Source organism: Dioszegia hungarica (genome assembly GCF_025882075.1).
Source record: "Dioszegia hungarica strain PDD-24b-2 chromosome Unknown MKK02contig_16, whole genome shotgun sequence".
In the NCBI taxonomy this organism is placed as follows: Eukaryota; Fungi; Basidiomycota; class Tremellomycetes; order Tremellales; family Bulleribasidiaceae; genus Dioszegia; species Dioszegia hungarica.
In genome coordinates this window covers 259,437-280,165 of record NW_026515773.1, presented here as the reverse complement: position 1 = coordinate 280,165, position 20,729 = coordinate 259,437, and the positions used below count along the sequence as shown (strand labels likewise).

The 20,729-nt window shown below is 58.7% G+C and overlaps 5 protein-coding genes across 5 annotated transcripts; 4 read left to right on the top strand and 1 right to left on the bottom strand.

Moving 5' to 3' along the window:
• Positions 1-267: 267 nt before the first annotated feature.
• Positions 268-2,337, top strand: MKK02DRAFT_38196 (uncharacterized protein; the record flags this gene model as incomplete). Its single annotated transcript, XM_053089985.1, has 6 exons — positions 268-421; positions 496-1,075; positions 1,126-1,245; positions 1,290-1,530; positions 1,576-2,266; positions 2,315-2,337. The coding sequence occupies 6 exons, from the start codon at positions 268-270 to the stop codon at positions 2,335-2,337; spliced, it is 1,809 nt and encodes a 602-aa protein (XP_052943317.1).
• Positions 2,338-3,280: 943 nt separating this feature from the next.
• MKK02DRAFT_17953 (uncharacterized protein) lies at positions 3,281-6,220 on the top strand (the record flags this gene model as incomplete). The annotated part of the gene is made up of 8 exons (XM_053085868.1): positions 3,281-3,415; positions 3,474-3,507; positions 3,577-4,357; positions 4,495-5,091; positions 5,148-5,290; positions 5,346-5,653; positions 5,716-5,974; positions 6,051-6,220. The coding sequence occupies 8 exons, from the start codon at positions 3,281-3,283 to the stop codon at positions 6,218-6,220; spliced, it is 2,427 nt and encodes an 808-aa protein (XP_052943316.1).
• Positions 6,221-8,344: 2,124 nt separating this feature from the next.
• MKK02DRAFT_38194 (uncharacterized protein) lies at positions 8,345-10,575 on the top strand (the record flags this gene model as incomplete). Its single annotated transcript, XM_053089984.1, has 4 exons — positions 8,345-8,741; positions 8,926-9,018; positions 9,378-10,342; positions 10,411-10,575. The coding sequence occupies 4 exons, from the start codon at positions 8,345-8,347 to the stop codon at positions 10,573-10,575; spliced, it is 1,620 nt and encodes a 539-aa protein (XP_052943315.1).
• A 688-nt stretch (positions 10,576-11,263) lies between these two features.
• Positions 11,264-15,722, top strand: MKK02DRAFT_38193 (putative nucleoporin nsp1; the record flags this gene model as incomplete). Its single annotated transcript, XM_053089983.1, has 6 exons — positions 11,264-12,139; positions 12,187-12,420; positions 12,466-12,643; positions 12,695-13,030; positions 13,074-14,383; positions 14,439-15,722. 6 exons carry the CDS (start codon positions 11,264-11,266, stop codon positions 15,720-15,722), a joined length of 4,218 nt encoding a protein of 1,405 aa, XP_052943314.1.
• A 371-nt stretch (positions 15,723-16,093) lies between these two features.
• MKK02DRAFT_38192 (uncharacterized protein) lies at positions 16,094-17,688 on the bottom strand (the record flags this gene model as incomplete). Its single annotated transcript, XM_053089982.1, has 2 exons — positions 16,094-17,359; positions 17,416-17,688. The coding sequence occupies 2 exons, from the start codon at positions 17,686-17,688 to the stop codon at positions 16,094-16,096; spliced, it is 1,539 nt and encodes a 512-aa protein (XP_052943313.1).
• Between the last annotated feature and the right edge of the window lie 3,041 nt (positions 17,689-20,729).

Here is a 20,729-nt window from a genome sequence, read left to right as displayed (position 1 = left end):
CTCTCGTGCCTTGGGCAATGTTGGAGCCAAGGATAGCCTTTGGCTGGAAAAGGGTGGGGGAGGGAAGGGGAGGGACGCAGGGGGACAAGGGAGGGACGAGCGCGTGTGCAGTTGATCGGTATCCAACGATTCGATCACAACAACAACAGCCCGGCCTCCTCGTTGACTGATGGGACTGACGTGACTTTCACTTCTTACATCTCTGTCTGCTGTCTTCGTCGTGACTACGATCTTATATCGTTCATCACCGCCGCACCGAACGTTGCGATGGAGACTGTCATCTCGGCGCGCTCGCCACTTTTCGAATACTCGCCTTGTAGGGATTGTGGAGGAGGGATAACGGGATGGAGGGGGACCAATGGGACGGATGGAGCTTTAGTGGGGAGCACTGGGAGACTAGCCATCGCTTTCAACTTTACCGGTGGGTTATTTCTCCCGACTCGAGCGCTGTCCATTCGACGGTGTCAAATGGGATGTCCGAGCTGACCATCGCAGGCACTGGCGTGTCGTTCGACTTTGCTCAACGTATACCAGAGGACTGGTTGCACAAGTTGACAGTCAACAGTTCCGCCCCGCCCACCTCCGCCGACATCACATCCACAAGCCTGACCAACCTCGTCCCCGGCGCACACCGATTCACGCTCGAGCTCTTCCCCCCTGCTCCCGACCCATTCTCTCCCGCACCCCCCTCCAACGCCTCTGTCACCTTCACTGGCGCGACAGGATACCTCGGGGCGATACTCAACGCGGCGACGAAGAATGTGACGATCGACGATACGGCATGGCGGACTGGCGAGGTCGTGCTCAGTCCAGCGTGGAATATGATGGAGGGCGGACAAGGCGGATCGAGCAATTGGATCAATACGACGCAGATCGATGCGGAAAGGGGAACAGCAGGGGAGAATTGGAATAGCTCGTTATCGTGGACGGAGCAAAGAGGGGCGAATACGACGATTGCATTTGCGGGGGAGGCGGTGTGGGTGTATGGAGCGGCTGGAGGCGAGGCGGGACGATATGAGGTGCTGGTGGATGGGACGGAGATGGGGCGGTATAATGCGTCTGGTGGAGCTAAGGCGTAAGCTGGCGAGCTGCTAGATATATGGTAGCAGAAGCTGACAGTCTCAGCTACGGCCAGGTACTGTACCATACCAGCTCACTAGCGAAGGGCAACCATACCCTCACTCTGCGCAATCTACAAGATGGCGGGAGACTATCCTTTGATCGATTGGTGGCCATGTCAGGGCTGTGAGTGAAGCCACGCACGAGATGGACTCGAGCTGACATCATAGCGCCGCCACACCTCGTCCATCTACATCAGCACCCATCCCATCAGCTACATCCACACCAGTATCGAGCACGAAGAAGCTCAGCGATGGCGCTCTTGCTGGGATCGGCATAGGCGCGGTCCTCGGTGCGATCTTGCTTATTGGCGCTATCGTATTCTTCCTGATGCGGCGGGAAAGGAGGAGACGGCAGGGGCCAAGTAACGATGAGTACTCGTCGAGCAAGTATGACGAAAAGAACAAGACTGTGAGTTCTGCCTCTTCAGACGGTGAGAAATCAAGCTTACTTTAGTTCCTCAACTTCCCTAGATCCACCACTCCTCCCTTCTCCCGTATGGACGGCTCCGAACCCGCTGCAGCCGGTTTCCTCGCAAGAGCTTGGCCCTTCCATCGTAACGGTCCACCCTACAGCAAGGAGTCATTCATCCCCGGCATGCCCAGCACCCCTCGGGCTGGCGACACTTCCAACCTCCCTCAACCCCCTTCCGGCGACCGCTATACCAGCTTCCTCAAATTCAGCAAGTCCCCCAAACGGGGCAGAGAGAGTCCTCGACCTAATATCTCTTCACCCACGCCATTCGAGCGGCCTGGCTTCGCGGACGCCGAGTACCGCAATACCATGCAGACTCGGGCTACAGCGGAAGACACGGAGGGGATCTCACCCGCTCTCCTCGCGGCCATCTCGGGGCGGGTCGTCTCGCCCCTCGCTCAACTCCGGGACGGCGCGCTTCCGCCCACCACTGCCGAGAGCGAGAGTTACTTTCCAAAGATGACAGCGCTGGGCTCCGTGTTTGCCGGTCCGCCGAAAGCGCCGGCGCTCAAGGCGGAGGAGAACACCTGGAAGCGGCCGAGCGTGGATACGATTGGGAGGATCTTTGGGCAGTATGCGAGTCCGAGGGACACTGTCGTTCCAGCTAGGGGTGGGCTGGCGGCAATGGACACGATAGAGGGGAGGGAGAAGTGGGATGAGCGGGTACGGAAAGGTGAGTCTACGTCCGGCAAGGGGACCGGAGGCGTGGCTGACAGAGTAGTGGGACAGCCTCATGCTTTCTAGTGGATCTTACGGGGGATGCAGTATCTGTATATCTATATGTTCATCTAAATGTACTGCTCTGCTGTCGGAGATCAGTATGTGAGAACTGCCGCACCCCAGCGCACGCCACCGTCCGCATACGTCAGGAACGCCACCCAGATTTAGCGTTTCAAACGACCACGATGAAACGCGCTCCACAGCCTTACCATCAATCCGCTGTTTATCATCATCGCGCTCAGGGTGAGAAGGCTGGGATCATGGCGGTGCCTTCGCCCTTGGGTCCTGTGATTCACAAGCGCACCATGTCAGACCCGAACGACGCCCCGCCCATCACCCTTGTTGACTGTTGACGGAGCGCGGGGCGGCTGAGGAGCTAAATACCCGTCAAGGTTTGGCTGCTATCCCGCTAAGACCTCCTCATCCTTTACTACGCAACAAGAACCACCTTCAGTCTTTCCTCTTCATCTATCCATACTCCTGCTCTTACTCATATCAGGTCTCGTATCAAACATCATCTGAAGCACAGCTCATCTTGACGGTCTTTCCTCCCGGTGCCCGGCGCGTCGAAGGAGGAATGTCCAGCCCCTCCTCCACTTCAGCTCCCCACTTCACCTACCGAACTGTCGCGTCCGAGTCCGCCCACTCCTCTACTGTCGACGCGTTTCCCCCTCCAGGTCCTCCACCGCTATATGGCAACATCCCTCTCTCGGCAGATATAGCCCGGCGGATCCTGGAGCAGAACCAGGAGAAGCAGGAGGTCCGGGACCGGGAGAGAGCTATGCTGCTCGCTAGTCCTGCGATACGACCGCCGAGAGAGGCTTCGAGTGGAAGTAGGGAGTCATGTACCCCATCGGACGACTCGGCGGAGGCGGTAAACACGGATGATAGTACCCAGCCTACGTCCGAAGCGTCGGGAGGGGGATCGAGGATACTCGTCAATGGGGAGCCTCTTTATCGAGATAGTATGGACAGCGCAGCTACCGGTAGCACAGACGCGTGTCTGCCAGAAGCCTTAGGCGTCAAGGAGGCGTTGGCGCAGTGCGAGGATCCGACATTGGGTTGGAGTCAGCAGTTCTGGATTACCATTGCGGACCCTAATGTGAGTTGCGCCTTGCCTCGCTGTATATATATCGGAAGAGACGAGCTGACTGGGCTAGACTGGACACGTATTCTTTGCTTGCCCCGCAACAGGTACGCACCTCTCAACCTTGCAGTGCGGAGCTAGGAGTTTGGACGGTAAGACAAAGCTGACTTTTCCAGGGCGGACTAGCTGGACACCACCTCAAGGCGTCTTCATCGTACCCCGCCAGGCCGACGGAGAATGGTGGGAGCTCGCAGACGAGAGCCGCGGGAACCGGTCATACTACTACAACACCCTTACTCGGAGCACCCAGTGGACCCGGCCGGGCGATAACCAGTTCGTCATACCCCTCGGTCTCATCCAGAGCACTGCGACCTTGCCTCACAATCCTCGTCGGTCTCGCGTCTACTCAACCAACTCGGCGGATCACCTCCGGCCAAACAACCCCGCCTCGCCTCTCATACGGAGTAGGGGTCAGTCGGATCCTCCAGGGTTCACAAGGCATAATCATGGACCGCGCCCACCACCATCGCCAAGGCGAGACGCTACTAGGACACCCGATGCCCCTCCAGCGCCGAGATCGGGAGCGAGAAATCTAGTCGTTCCTAGCACGACATCTTCGGTCACTCCGCCGTCACCACCACGAGGCGCTTCCATCCCGTCACAAGTGCGCCGCACATCGCACTCCTCCCCTCTGACCCCTCCATCACCAGAGACGCCGCGCCAACTCCCCCGCATCCTCTCGGTCGTAGGGGAGGGCGATGGCGAGGAGGCCTCAGACCGGGAAGCGTATGCGGACAACGAAGAGAGCGGGAATGAGGCGGATCAGTCGGTCTTGTCTGGCGAATCGGGTCGGACGGCCAGAGTGGAGGCAAGGGGGATGGGAACGAAGTTCGAGGGGAAGAAGGAGCAAGGGAGGGGGTTCTTGGGGATGTTAGGGAGGCAAGGGAGGAGTCGGACGTCCCCTATCATGGGTGAGAAAGAGCGAGGGGGAGACACTGGTGAGTTACAGCTCATCGACATCAGCAGAAGAGAACGAGCTGATATACAGTACCCATGCCGTGGATGAAGCGGAACGGGTCATCGGTCTCAATCAGCCTTGCCTCGCCTATCAGCTGGCCACAGCACCACCCCAACACCTCGGTCCCGGTGCTTCCTCGAGGCGGCGCCAGCGCTCCCATTCCCGTCAATCCACCCACTATGGCCCGCTCCAAGCGCATGTCGACCGGTCTCCACCCCCTCCTCCCATCCGCCGTATCCGCCGAAATCCAAAAGCTTCAAGGCAATGGCGTCGAGTCCGCTTCGGCGTACTTTGCGACCCGCCGTTCCGGCCTTTTGAGGCACAAACTCCCACTCGATAAGGTGCTCGAATGGCAGAAACAGCCAATCTCGGCTCCCCTTCTGAACACCTCAAAAGGGCCGGCGGCGAAGGAGGCGCTCATGTGCTTCAAGGTCGTACAGCGGACGATGGGCGAGCGCGATCGGCCCGTCGAAGGAGCGCGAGCGCCGGTGCGGTCGACGGCGCAAGGCGAATCAGGTGTGTCCGTAGGAGGCGGGAACGGAGGAGGTCGAGGCGAGAAGATGGTGGTCTTGGAAGAAATCAGGTGGATGATACAGGCGTGCCTGGCCAAGCCGGAGTTGAAGGATGAGGGGTATTGTCAGGTCATCAAGCAGGTCACTAAGAACCCGAATCCGTGAGTGGCGCTTTCCTGGCCTAGCAAGAAATGATGGACATCAGCTGATCGTGTAGGGAATCGATGGTACTAGGCTTCCAGCTGCTCTCGGTACTCGCCAATTCGTTCGCTCCGGGTACAGTCTTCCAGCCGTTTGTCAAATCCTTTCTCGAGGGCCGGCTCGACTCGGATCATGATGGGGTGGCAAAAATGGCGAGATGTAAGTTTTTGAGTCCTCAGCCATGGGTGAGGCTAGGTCGAGCTAACACGGGTAGATGTCTTGACGAAAATGGCGATCACCTTATCCCGCCACGGCCGGGGTCGAGCCCTCACCATCGGCGAGATCGAGCACGCCTCGGATGCCGCCTTCTACCCCTCCGTATACGGCGAATCACTCACCAAGATCATGCGCGACCAGTCGACCTCCCATCCTGGCGAGAAGATTCCGGTGATTCTGCCATTCTTGGCGAATGCGATTCTGCAGCTCCGGGGCTTGCAAGCCGAGGGTATATTCAGGATTCCGGGAGACGGGGATGTGGTGGCTGAAATGAGATCCAGGATGGACCGGGGTCATTTCCAGCTCGTAAGCTCGACCGACAGCTACTTCAGCAGGAGTGGCGACAGGAATCTGAGCTGATTTTACAGGCCGGGATGGGCGATCCGCACGTCGCCGCCTCGCTGTTCAAGCTCTGGCTTCGAGAGCTGGAAGAACCTCTAATCCCTTCCGAGCTGTACGACGAAGCGCTCTCCGCGGCCGCCTCGACCCGACCCGACCAGGTTATTGCCTTCGTTCAGCAGCTTCCGGCGCGGAACCGACGAGTTTTACTGTTCGTCATTGCCTTCTTCCAGATCTTCTGTAAGGACGAGGTGGTGGCGGTCACCAAGATGACCCCTCATAATCTGGGTAAGTCTTCGCTTTACTCATGCCCACTTCGCTCGTCTCCACGAACTGAATTTGATCTGAGCTGACTGCGTAATAGCGCTCGTACTCGCCCCGAATATTCTGCGGACGACGAGCGACTCCCTCGTCGTCGTCTTCAACAATTCGGGGTTTGAGAGCCGGTTTGTCCTTCTCCTTCTGCAACATCTCGACGTGGCGGGAGTGGATAAGGGATACGCGCCGAGATTATCACTGCAGATGATGGTCTGATAATGGGAGGGTGAACGGGGATCAGGGTGGCTGTACTTGATTTTGTGGGAAGCGGAACCCCGAGGGGTGTCAATTTGTTCTTATTTTCGGGTTGTATATACATAGTTTGCGTGTGCTACCCTGATGCACTGTCTGAGCTTGGTCAAGAGCCATCTGTACCTTTTGGACTGCCCTGAGATGTAGCTGGTCGACAGCTAGCTTGGTGGACAAGAGGAAAAAGGCTCGATCGGTAGTTGGTCATAAGTTAAGCGGGATCCGATCATGAGGGCCACTTGTTGGTCCTGCTGCGCGCAGCTAGGGCAGTCCTAAAGCTACAGTCGCTATCCACCGACGATTGGGGCACCCTAAAGCCAGATCATCAAGAGTGAAATGACTTGATGCAGATGTCGTGGTTGTCGTTGACAGAAGGGGAAAAAATCGTAACTCTTCCCTTCTCGCCATAGACACTCAGCTTTGAAGCTTCTCGAAGCATGAGTGGCACTGGTCACTCTAGTACACGGTCAGGAGGTGGAAATTTAAGTGGCTAGTCGACTGATACTGAGCATTAAAGTGAGGTACAGCAGCTGGCAAGACCAGTACCCTGCGAGTAGACTCTGCCAGCTGTATCCCGATCTCCTTCTTATCCTGACTACAATGCATAGACGGCAAAGGGATCGCCAATAAGGCTGTGGGAGCTGCTACAGGTAGCTGGTATCCCGAAACCATGATAGGGGGGCCGCGATGCATTGTGGAAAGTATCACTACAGCGATTGTCGGCCGTCACTGAACTTCTGTCATCCTTTTCTGTCCTCGGCCATCTTTTCCTACCTTCTGCTCGCAACCGCGCACATAGGACTACAGAAATGGAGGAAAAGTCGGGCTGTTCAAGCTGCTGAAACAGCGAGCTACTCGGGTGTCTGAGAATCGCCTTTTTGGAGGAAGGGCACAGCTTGGCGACCTGGGATAGGACTCGGGAAAGATTACTGTCCGGTACCGAGTTGGACAGGTCGATTGCTGAATCTCCTTCCTGCTTCTCAGTCCATCGAGTTCGCATCTGGCGGGATGTCTGTGGTGGACAGGGAGCTTTGATTTAGTGGCCATAGATGTACGCCTTCCCCAAGTCGGAAGCTTGAGCACATCTATGAGACCGTGATGGGGTCCGAGGCATGCCTCTGCCCCGCTTCCGCGTGCTTTATTTCCGCTCAGGTACCGGTGCATTGACTCTGCGCTCGGACCAGATCCTTCCGAGACATGGCGGCAGCATTCCAGCGGGCCCCAAGCCAAGCTCACCAATCACAGCTCGGGGTCTTGCCACACAGACGAAGGACGCCCCTACGTAAGGTAAGCTCGCGCTCTTCGCTTCGGCTGTTTGGACCGTCCTATCACCGGCAGCCAAGTCTCTACCTTTCGCCACCCTCTCGTGTATTCGCCACCCATCGCTCTGGCGAAGCAAGTGGATCTTCGACGACCGTAACACAGCACCTCAAACGCCACGTCAAAGGACGACTCCCTCGCCCCCTGCTCTCACGCGCTTCGACCGAAAGGGCCACACCCCTTCGCCAGGCTGTGCCAAAGTGAAACGCTCAACAGCCAGGGCCCAGCACCGCGTACAACCCCTTCCAAAGACAAGCTCGGCCGCCACCCTCCGAGCACGCGTAAATCCGACACAGGTACCTCCACGCCGGTCAGTCAGTCCTCTTTAGCTCTTGCGTCTGCCCATATAAGACATACCGTGCCCTAATAATTCAGACATCTTTCGTCCATCCCATTCGCCTCCAATCGAGCCAATTCGAAAAGTGGCACTTCCCATACATACCCTGACCCACCAGCCCCCTTCACAGGCCATACATATAGCCTTGACGTGCATCGGAGAATTCCCTCGTCGCCTCGCGCACCACCCAGCACCATCCACACCATCTGAAACAACGCCACCGCTCTTTCTCCACTCAATATTCTACACACCTCCAACCCTCCTTTCTGCGTTTCCAACTATTAAGCTCAACATCGCCCCAATTGCGTAACAACCGATCTCGCGACCTCCTCGGCCGTCCCATCCCGCCTATCATGCTTCCATCCCGCACAAGCACTAAAGCGCGCCGGTCAGAAGTCATCGCGTCGCTCAGCTCATCGACTAGGTCAAACCCTATGACCACCACACCCACTACACGGCCGCGCAGTCCAGCTGTCGGCGGACCACGCGCACGAGCCACCAGCGCGAGCGCCCGAGCGTCTACGCCACATGCAAAGACGTCGTCGGGCGCGGAAGATGCACCGCATACCGGAACATCAGAAGCAGGAGGGAGAAAGGACAAGGCAGAGAGGAAGCCAAAGAAGCGGGGATGGAAGGGATACGCGATGCAGTATTTCGACGACGATGGCAATCTGGTGGAGGAGCGAATCAGAGATGCGACGCCGCCGACAGAGGAGGAGAAGGCAGCCGCGGCGGCTGCGGAGCTGGCTGCTGCAGCTGCCGCAGAGGAGGAGCGGAAACGAAGTGAAGGGAAGCGCAGGGCAGCGAGCAGTCTACCGAATCGCAGTCGAGGTGAGCTCGGACCGTCTACGACTTGAGGCGAGAACGAGGCTGACGCCTTCTTCTCTTTTTTTGCATCTCAATCGACATCTACGCGATTTCATCACTTTTTACCGCCATTACGCCCATGCCTCAGACGGATCAACTGCACATACTATACGCTCGGACCATGCCGATGGACGAGCTGCACCAGCAGTACCGACAGGGCAAAGAAGCAAGTCGCCCGACCCGGCTTTGGAGGAGCTGCCTTCGCTTCGGATAGAAACGACTGTTGGACCCCGGCCAGTCGGTGAGCTTTCAACCGAATTGATTCACCTTCCATCTTGTCTTCATACTTCAACCTTTTCACCCCATACCTTGCGTCTTGTCCCCTTGATCTCTCCCTCCCCCATTTACCAACTGTATCGGAGCTCTCGCTGACTCTCGCCTTCTTGTTCCTCTCGCCCTCCCTACACTCGTCCTTGTTCATCATGCTCCCACCGTCCTGCACCACCGTCTACCCCATTCGCCGACAACCTCGCATGACTCTGACTCTCGCACATCCAACACCCATCACACCTGTTCATATCCCCAATCACGATCGCTTCTCGAGAGCCCCCTCTTCTCCTCTATCATCTCTATCGCCATCTCCACCGCCTGCAGTCACAGTCACCACACCGCCATCTGACCCGGCGGTACCTCCCACCGAAATCATTCAACCCAAAGCAGGTCCTTCTCGACTTGCGGCCGACGGGGAAAAGGAGAAGCTGCCGGTCAAGAAGAGGAGAAAAACTTCGCTCTCCATTACTCCCGGGCCGGACCATTCCCGAGCCGCGTCCACCGTAACCCGCCTACCACCGCCGAACGGTAAAGGCAAAGCCCGGGCATCCCTTCCTCTCACTGCCCGCCAGCTCGGAATCGCCGCCAACAACGCGGCGGTCCAGGCAGCGCGGGAAGCAAAGGGGCAAAAGGACGCTTTGCTGGGCAGGTCATCCCCTTTCGTCGTCGACGATGACGCGCCGTTGCCAAAGGTGCCTCGGAAAGGTATGGGGGATGACCAGCCTACACCCGCAGAGAGCGATGTCCGGGCGGAGGGACTGATGATCCTGGAGGCGGTGGCGAGGCAGCGGGAAGAGCGGAAGAGACTGTCTGCGGCAGCCGACAAAAACTCCCCTTTCGGTCGACCCAACTCGCCGCCTCTCACCGGAGAAGAGTCCGATCTTCCGCCCCTACAGATCGTCCTGCCTACCAACGGGAACGGTGACCACTCTACCTCTTACCGCACACCTGCCAATACGGGGGAAGGCTTCCCAGATGTGGCTTCTCAACTCGTACCTGGGCCATCACGCCGCGGCCGACAAGACGCTATGACGGACGAGGAGTTCGAGCGGGAGTTTGAGGCCCTCAAACAGCTCTACAGCGATCCGAAACGTCATACCATGCCTGTCTTTGTGGACGACCCTCGGCCGCCCAAGTTCCACCAAGGACAGAGACCGACGGTGGTCCTCGCGGGTCAACATTCGCGGATGCCGGGGCGAGTAAGGGACAAGCACGAGAGAGCGTACCTGGAGGGATATGACGGGTTGCCGGATGAGTACGAGAGGGAGATTGTGGGGTTCATTGACAATGTCAGGGTGAGTCCTGATCTCGCTCAACGGAGGACCGCCGCCATCGACAGGAAAAGCCTGAGCTGACCGACCAGTCAAATATGAAGACGGTTGTCCAATTCTACTTTGACCACCCGACACTACGCCGAGATGCCTTCATCGAGCGGCTCGGCCGAGAGCTATCCAAGCTCGGAGCCGAGCTCACGAGCGACGGGGAAGCCTCCGTGGTTCCTCCTCGACCTCCTACTCCGGAGGAGTGACACGGACAACACCATTGATCCAGTAAGTGACCCAGCGCTGAAAAACTCTGACTATTGAAATCCAGTCACTGACTAGGATAGTCCCGGTCACAATTCAGCGGATCGACCAAGATTCGTTCGGCTCGCGGACTGCGAGTTCTCTGACGACCACACCCCTGACCAGATCCCTCATCATTGCCCTCCCTCCCGTTCTTTCCGAAACGTCCCTGAACGATCACATATGTTGTAGTCATTATATAGAGGCTTTCAGCCTACACCTCCAGCGTCCGCAAGCACGCAGGATAAATCAAAGAAGCATGTACCCCAGTGTGGTATAGCCTCTCTACACTGTGTCATCGGCTCCGCCGCAAGCCAGGGTGGCCAACGGATCTGGGATAAAAGCCGGAAATTGCTTTGGCTGTATATTTTGACCCTACCCGGGTGAACCATCTCCCCGCACCAAGATTTCGCCCATTCCACTATTAGATACGGTAGCCTTTCCTTCTCCGTCCCCGACACACATATACCCGCTCCAGCTCGCCCAAGCACCTCGGTAAGGGTGAGATCAGAGCGTTGTCAATATAGCCCCCATTTTACCCGTCTCTTTATGACTCGGACGTGTTTGTTTCGAAGCTTCTAGACGATACCCACGACAAGGACATCCACCCCCTTCGCCTTTCCCCGCATCAACAACAACACAATCTACATCATGAACGACCACGACCAGGACTACGACCTCCCTTCCCCTCGTACCAACCTCTTTGGCGCGCACAGGGCATCCACAAATCCCCGGCTCCACGCTTTGGCCAAGCCGTACTCCCGCCCCGCTTCTTTCCACGATGCCCTCACGGTGGCCGGTCCCTCCTCCCATGGCCAAAACGGCAACACCTCTCCCAACAAATCACCTACCAAGCAGCTCCCATCAATCCGACCGTCGATACCCAAGTCCTACTCCTCATCCAATCTCGGCATGACTCGCTCGGGGTCGGAGCCGAGCTTGCTCTCTGGCCTGAAGAGCATGCTGTCCCGCCCCCTCGCGTGGCTGGCCAGTCCATCGCGGAATCAGCAGGCGCAGCAGGACAGATCACAAGGGAAGAAGCGGGACAGTGGTTGGGATGAGGAGGAGCCAGGAACTCCCACGGAGGATGACCGGGACATGAAGAGGTTGCGGAGGAGATCGCCATCGCCTACGATGGGCGAGTACGCTCCAAAGCCGCTCCAGGTCACGGGACGGGCGGTGACCGGGTTCATGCTCCCACCACTACCTCCCGACGTCTCGCTCAGGCCCAAAAGCAAGCAAGGCTCGGGCTCCGCTATTCCCCCCAACTTTTCCAGACCCCTCAAATCCTCTCAGTCCATGCCGTATCTCGACCCTCCTACCAGCTTGCTCTCGCCTGCGAAGAAGCGCTCAGCTTTGACTCGATCGAGACGGGTGGACATGACGGGTACGGCAGACGAAGAAATGCTGCAGGAGGGGGAGAAGAAGGAGCAGTGGAGCCCATGGAAGGAGAGCCATTCAGGGCGGACGAGGGCGTCGTTGACTCCGGCGAGGTATACACCTGCGAGGAATGGCGAGAGCACAGATGTGAGTACCGGTGTCTGAGTGACCTCGACCGGTAGCTGATCTGACAGTTTGGCCTGCAATCTGGATCCCCCTTCCGAGCACCACCATCGCCTTTGGCTCCAAGGCAGACCTCTGGCATGTCGCGTTCCGCCACTACCTCGCGTCTTCGCCGAGAGTCGACAGCCGGCAGTGACGTCAATATGGACCGGGAATCGCGTGGAGGAAGCAGGGCGATGATCATGAACGGGGAGGAGGATGACCGAATGAATGCCAGTGGAAGTAAGCGGGAGAGCAGCGTTTTGGTGAGTGTTTCAGTACAGCGTCCTGGCCGCAGACTGATAATCCAGGATTGGTATATGAAGGACCGATGGCAGGGTGGTGGATCGCCTTCCGCTCGTGCTGCTTCAAGTCGACTCGGATCGGTCGGTCCGGCCGGATCCTCAAGTGGGATGCCGCCAATCCGGAAAGGCCAATTCGTGTGGGACTCGGAGAAGGGATTCGTTCGCGAGAACGAGCTTAAAGCCGGTAGGTCTTCGTCTACTCTTTCGCATTTTGCAGATCAGTACTTATGAACAGAAACGCCTCAAAATGTACACCAGAACGACGCCGAGCGGATCCTCTTCGCCCTCGAGTCCATGCGGAAAACACCACTAGCCGAAGCTCGAACATCTACCTCGTCCTTTTCGTCAATGCCGCCAGATCTCGTCGGCTCATCCTCCCGCTCCATCCGGAAAGCGATTAGCGTACCGCTTGCGACTTCCCAGGCGGGTGATAGTGCTCGCTCGAAGCGGGAGAAGGAGAGATTAGGGGAGGATTACAACGTGATGATCAGTCCGTATGGACGGCGGAAGGCTGTTGAGAGGGACCAGAGGGAGCAGCGGGCAGAGCGCTCTCGGAGTGGGATGGACGAGGGTGAGCTAGCAGAGACTTCATGGAGAGCCTTGCTGATCATCAGAATATCGTCCTAGCCATAGCCCAAGTCGCTCTGTGGGGTCGCGCAGCGAAGCCTCTTCTAGGGGAACCTCGGACATGCGATCTGAACGGAGCGAGGCGAGCGTCACACCTTCGCCAGCACAGACTCCACGTCGATCCGCTCGGAATAAGCGGAAAGACGATGCTGCCGAGGAACCGACTCCCAAGCCTCAAAAAGGGCGGAGCAAGAAAGCTGCCCCGGAACCTTCAGGCGAGACGCCGAGGAGACGGACCACACGTCGCGGGACGGCTGAGAAAGGGACCTCGCCTCCACCTCAGCCTGCCAACGAGCCAGCGCCACCCGTACCAACCATCATGGAGACGGCTCCTTCGCCCAAACAGTCTACCTCGTCTTCGACATACCAAGTCCGAGAAGACTCAGGACCACGGGAAAAGTCGAGCTTGCGCGCCAAGTCGGACATCACCAAGCGGAAGCACGAGTCTGCGGCCAATTCGCGGGCGGTCAGTCCAAATGGCGGACGTTATTCGGCGAGGGAGGAGGACCTTCCACCTATGGAGGAGCTGGAGACAAGCAAGATTCAGCTCCCCAGCTTCTCGGGAATCAGCTTTGCTGGTCTTACGCCCAATCCTGCTCCTGCGGCGTCGACTTCTGCTGCTCCTGCGCAGTCGTCAAGCTCTGGTGCGCAGCCCGCTGCGTCCAGCCTGACGGTCCCATCCGGGCGACCCGGCCCGCTTTCTCGGTTCAACTCGAGCCGGCCGAGAGCCTCATCCCCACTTGCGGGCGGCTCGATCGTGGCGGAACCGGAATCACCACCCGAGACAGGCGCTCCTGCTCCTCCTGTCGCGAAGCCAGACGCATCTGGATTCTTTGCCCTCGGCTCTTCGTCCTCCACACCCACCAACCCTCCTCCACTTTTCACCAATATTGCCAACGACATGCGCACAGATGCCGCAAAGAAGACTGGGTCGCTCGGTATCGGCAAGCCGTCCGCGCCTCCTGCGGCAAACGGCGTACCCAACTTCTTTGGCAAAGCTGCTCCACCTGCCGCGGCACCACCACCCGCGCCTGCGTCTACTCCCTTCAGCTTCGGCCTGCCCAAAGCAGATGACGCAGCCAAGCCTGCAGCGCCGGCATTCGGCTTCGCAAAGCCCGCTGAGAGCGGAGCTGGCATAGGAGCAAGTGTGTTTGGTGGCACTCCTGTGGTGATTCCCGCAGCCAAGAAATCGGTCACAGAAGTACCGCCTATCTTGAATGGCACCGGATCGTTCTTTGGTGAACCAGCCAAGAAGCCGGCCGCGGAAGCAGTAGCGCCAAAGGCGCCGGACTTCTCGGTAGGTCTTATCTGTGTGTTATGTGCGATCTAAATGAAGATGGCTGATACTTTAGTTCGCGACCAAATCTGCTGAGCCGGCCAAGTCGACATTCAACTTCACGCCCGCTGCCACGCCTGCTCTCGACACCGCTGGCGCTAGCAAGTCGCCCTTTACCTTCGGCCAGCCCGCAGCTGCGGACAAGCCAGCGGCTGCTCCCGCGCCAACGAGCTCGTTCAACTTCAACACTGTCCCTGCCGCGACGCCTTCGCTCAACTCTGGGTCAGGCGGATTCAGCTTTGGTCAGCCCGCTGCCAAGGCGGCCGAACCTGCTGCAAAGCCTGCTGCTGGCATGTTTGGCGGTCAACCCCCAGCCGCAGACGCAAGCAAGTCGCCCCCTCCCCCCTCTTCGGCAAACCCATTTGGTGGCTTCTTCGGAAAGCCCGCCGAGCCCGCTTCTTCCGCGCCAGCGACCCCTGCAGCGGCCCCTGCGGCGAATCCGTTCGCTTTCGGTGCTCCACAGCCCTCGACGAGCTTTGCATTCGGATCGGATGCAAGCAAGCCAAGTGGCGCTCCAGCCGGTAATGGCTTCGGGTCAGCCCCGCCGTCACCCGCCGCCCAGCCTGCGTTCACGTTCGGGTCGTCCACACCCACCGCTGCCCCAGCCGCAGCTGCACCGGCTCCCGCTTCGCCATTCAACTTTGGGGCTCCAGCTGCTGCACCTGCCAACGGATTTGGCGCCGCTGCTCCCGCTACCGCCCCCGCTTCTACTGGATTCGGTGGCGGCTTCGGCAGCGGCTTCGGTAGCGGATCCAACGCAGCACCTGCCCGATCCGCCCAGGCGCCAGCATCCACTGGGTTCGGGTTCGGATCAAGCACACCAACCCAGTCCGGCTTCGGTAGCGGCTTTGGCACGCCCGCAGCCGCTCCCCCTACTACCCCTGGCGGATCCAGCAGCTTCGGTACCGGCTTCGGGTTCAATCAGCCATCGACTACTCCCGCCGGCACTCCGTCCACCTTCAACTTTAGCGCCAATACCTCCACTCCAGCTACACCAGCCACTGCCCCCGCTGGCTCCAGCTTTTCTTTTGGCTCTGCGGCCGCCCCATCTCCTGCACAGCCTTTCCAGTCCAACGGAACTCCAGGCGGAGCTCAGACAGCACCCAACACACCCGGCGGAGCACCAGCAGGAGGCTTCGGGTTCGGCGCGGGCGCGCCAGCCAACGGTGTACCGCGCTTCGGGAGCCCGCAGCCTGGGGCGCCGGCAGATGGGGGATTCAGCTTGGGAATGGCGGGAGATGCGAACGCGCCTGGAAGTCCGGGACGGAGGCAGATCAAGCCATTGCGGAGGAAGAAGTAGGTCGATGAGGTGTCTACAGGGAGGTAGGGATGTACGATACGTGGGAAGGCGATGTTGTGGAGGGAAGTCGCCCGTGGTATAGTAGATATAGTTGGCTGCGTGTCCCTCATAATTTAGCATGGTATTTACAAGGTAAAGGTAGGATTCATGTGGTATCTAGGTATAGCTCGTAGTACGTAGTTAGTGTAGACTAGTATAGGTCTCAATGACAAAACAGATGCATGAATGGCAATGTTGCTTACTTCGTCACGTTCCGAGCCTTCTTCATTGGGTCTGCATACTGATTCATCGTATAGTCTAAATCGTAGGAGAATTGTCCATTTGCTATGATCTACATGTCATCCATCATTTTCTTTCCCTATTGCATCCCCCTAGCAGGTTTCTTGTGCCCTCAGACTCCGACTGTGCGCCAGCGACCGGATCCCCCTCGACTGCGTATTCGCCCTGTGCACATGCCCCACTGCCGGCTGCCATACGATCTCGGGCGATCTGGGAACGAGGAGAGCTGACGCGCCCATATCCACCTTGAGACTGAGCTTGGTCAAATCCATGCCCATCTCATCGACCGGTGAGATTCCGATGGGCGGAAGTTCCGAGCCCGCTATGCCCAGTCCCATCATCTTGGCGTCATGTGTGGGTGGACGGCCGAGAGGGGATCGAGCACGGAGAGCGCGGAGACCGCCGAACGGGGAGGGAGCGTCGAGTGTGTCACACGCTGGGGGAGCAGTGGATGGCCGTCCCCGCCGAGCGCGACCGGCCGCCCGAGCGGGCAACGTGGACGCTGATACGGTCGTCTCCAGATCGAGTACGGGCGAAGCGGGAGGAAGGGAGTGAGAAGCGGATGGGCGTCGGATCTCTGGAGGGGGGAAGACCATGGGATAGCGGAATGTAGGTGCGTTGAGAGCCTCGGCCGGCAAGATCCGGGCGAGAGAGTGGGAGGCGGAGGGGTGGATCCAGACCGAGAGGCTGACGCTGCGGGTGTTGGACTGCGCGCCGGCAAAGTAGTGTGAGACAGGGAGGGCGTCGTTGGAGAGTGCGATGGGAACCTCGGCAGTGGGTGGGTATGGCCATGGCATCTGACCGGATTTGAGACCGCCCCGCTGCTCGATCACCACCATTTCCTCCTCTGACATCTCGACGCGCCAGAGGATGACCTTGTCCAGCTTGTCCATCGCCCGTCCGTCCGCCCGCAGTAGCGCCTCCTTGAGCTGGCCAATCGTGGAGGAAGGAAGGATGTCGACGGGTGTGGGCGCACGACGCGTGGGTCTGGAGGGGGGAGAGCCGGAGATGTAGCGCGAGCTAGAAGAGAGGGAGGGGGAGGAGCCGTGCGATTGCGAGTCGGTGGGAGCAGCAAAGTGTGCAAGCAGGGTGAGTGGGCGGGCAGAGCTGGTGGTGTGGTGTATGGGGCGGGCGATAATGGAGATGGTCTCGCTGTTGAGAGGTGCGGAGGGGTACCAGTCCTTGATGCGGAGCGATTCGGGCAGCTGGGTCTGCCAGCCCGCCGGTCCGAGACTGCACCTGATCTGCTGGGGGTCGTCGAGCGAGTACGCAGAGAAGTGGGTGATGAGGTCCGCCCGATGTTTGTACCGCCGCGTATACTCTGCAGCCTGCTCGAATGCGTCGATGGGTATGTCCACCTGGGTCATCAGCACTCGTACGCGCGATCACGGGAAAAGCAAGGCCGTAGACTCACCTTGAACATGCTCAACGCGACGCCCCCTATTCTTCTGGAGATGACCCGCCTAATAGCCTCCACCCCCTCCTCTGGGTCCACCTCGATGTAAAAGAGCTCGTCCGAGTTTGCTCGCTCAAGGAGAGCGGCGTGGATCGCAACTCGAAGCTGGAGCGTAGGGCGAGCGGAAGGAGAGGGCGCGACCGGGGACGCCGATCGAGAGGAGGATGGAGGGGAGAGTTGTGAAACGGTAGAGGGAGCGGCCGACTTCTTCTTGAGACTGAAGAAGCCCATGTTGACAGTAGGAATGAGGAGTCGGGAGATAGAGGGGTGGGTGAGACGGTAGGAGTTGGTCGAGAGAGTTCGTGAGTCGAGAACGGAGGATGGGTGAGAGGAATGGCGGAAAGATGATGGGGGAGGATGAGCTATATGTAGTGTCGGACCGATATGCCCATGCTCGAGCCGTCCACAGCTATGACCCGTTGAGCTGATCACACCCGCACCCACAATCTGAACGCCGGGACCTTAATGAAATCTAGTCATCACCTGGTTGTGAAAGGGGATCTACAGTACTCGGCCCGCAGATCCGGGCGCCGCCACGCCGACGAGACCGCAAGCAGTCGTACCTCCCGCGTGTCATCCATTAATCAGCCATCGAACTCCTGACACACCGCCTCCAGAACCGCGGAGTTACTCTTGCAGATCCGGGTCGATCCCTGTAGGGTGTGGCTGGCCACGGGCGCCAGAGTTATGTCTGGGCCCTATGAGTAAATTGGGCGGTGATGGGTGCGCCGTGGGCTGCTACTATGCCGGTGTGGGTATCTTGGCGGCGACTGATGCATGATCGACCTGTGGCGAGGGGGCTAATGAAGGGTAGAGAGCCGAGTGGGCTTGGTCATGCCCGAAGACTCTAGTCGCGTTTCCGGACAGATTAGGGGAGATCAAACGCCTTGCCTTGAGGCGGTCGGCAGAGCTATCGGCAGGTATTCGGACCGGTCTTCTCTCGGGTTGGCGTCAGCTATGCGAGACAGAGATCGACAATGTAACGCTTGTATAGCTCCGCAAGTAGCAAAACGAGAGGGGGTGAGGAACGCGCGGTATGCAGAAAATCTGAAACATTGGCCGGAAAAGGAGATAATCGGGCCGGACCCTAGGTTTACGTCACGTTACTCCGGTTTCGGATCTGCCAGTGTGGCGTGAACCTTTCCTCCGAGCTGTCCACATGCACGACTGCTACTGAGCTTGCGGTTGCGCGCGCGGAGTAAGCAGAGATCTTGACAGCCTGGAACGAGCCCGGGCTGGCTCGCACGTAGGACCGAGATCCTCCGGGTATACCCCGTGCGGCCGAAAGCAGATCACCAAACGAGGACGATAGCTAGGGGTCGATACCGGCGCCTCCGCTGTCAGATGTTACGCCGAGCCATCCTCGAGCCGCTTCACGCATGCAGAAATGTCACTGTCACTCTTCAGAGCGTGACGGGACCTGCGCATCATCAGCCACCATACCGCCACCTCATCCTGCGCTAATCACTAGCTAGCTCATGGCGCAGTAACGTCGAAATGCAGATCCTGACGCTGCGGTATCCTTAAGCTTACATTCCCCGACCTGTTTAGGCGTCATGTAACTAAACCGCCATACAAGTATTTTCAAGCTGGACCATCCGGATGCGTACGGCCCGTACCATGCCAGCCACGTTCTGAGTAATCCAGCTACCCGCGACCGCGCCGGTGAGGTGCAACGTGATCAGGCTTCTAGAAGGTTGATCGGTTGCAATCGGTTTCACTCGAATGCAAACATTATGTCTGCTCGTGCCCAAAAGCTGTCCCGGAAAGGAAACGCAGACAGTAGTCATGGTCTCACTAGTTGGGGTGTATCCACCCTGCACACTGTGCCTACCTGTATTCGGCTCCATTCTATCGCTGCGCCTGATCAAGAATTCAGGAATGCCAATCATTGGCCAGCGAGCACTGGAAGCTGCGTATGGGACGCACTTCAGTTCTCGATTATGCTCTGCAACAAATGCTGAAGCTAAAAGCACTTGTATGAAGATTAGACGGTATGATGCGCCTTTCCGCCGTGCCCAAGCGTCGCAAGGCGTCCAGAGCCGAAGCGAAAGTCGAACAGCGTGCATGAGCGATGTGATGCATCTACCGTGCCTACTCTACATATCCTCACCCCCTAGTCTCTGACTGCCTCCTGATCGCTAGCCTCGCCATCCCCGTCAATCATCACCTGTGCAACACTCGCACCGATCCTCCCCAGTCCCAAGCGAGCCTTTCGAACCCTCGCCCTCCCCACCCCCTCCAGTCTCCACCTCCTCCGCTTCGCCAACGCCGCCTCATACCCCTGACACACCCACTTGACCGTCCCGACCTCCTTGTACCGCTCATCCCTGACCAGCCTCTGATGCAAGACATCCACATCCTTGAAGAGCAAGTGCGGGGGGACGTCCGCCTCGGGCACGGTCGTCGGATCCGTAAAGCGCATCTGGAAGCCGTGCTCCGTAGCCGGCGCATAGCCATGTAGGATATGCGAGGGGGGGAAACGGGTGTGGAAGTCGGTCAGAAGGGATAAGGCGGGAGTGGTTTCGTCGTTGAGGGCGTGGACACGAATGATGGCGCGCCAACACCTCTCGACTTGGCGCGGACTGATACCGAGGGAATGGGCGAGTCCGGGTATGGATGTGGGGGAGTAAAGTCGTTGGAGGAGCGTGTCGTATACCGTTATATACCCTCTCCAGAGCTGCTTGGCCCAAGCGAGGGCCTCAGCTCGATCCTCGGCGCCAGAAGAGCGAGAGCGCTGGCCCATCGAGCACCGTTCCAGCGCGTGAAGGTACGACCAGCCATTTCGCCCGCCTCCCGAGGTATAGTCGGGGGTGAGACCGTCCCAATCCTCCTTGCATTCCGAGATAGTAGATGAATGGGCGTAAATGACGGAGAGGTACGAGTTGATGAGCCGAGTGGAGCGTCGGACATCCGAGAAGACGGTCCGGGAGGAGGTAGGATCGACCGAGGGGGAGAGCGCGTCATACAAGAGTTGGGCTTCCCGGATAGCTTCAGCGCTCGTTGTGGGTACACGAGCGGCGAACATGCCTTGCCCTCCATCCGATGTCTGCGCCTCGAGATCCCTTTGACCGTCGAGATCGTACTCGTCCAGCCCGGCATCTTGCTGAACCCCTCGCTGTTCCGCCTCTGCCTCCCCTAGGACCGCATCCCCGTTCTTCGCGGAATCCGCCTTCTCCTCACTCTCTTTGACGACCATCCGCTTCAGTACCGGCTTCCACGCCGCATACGTCATGAACACACTCGCCATCACCTCATCATCTACGCCCGCT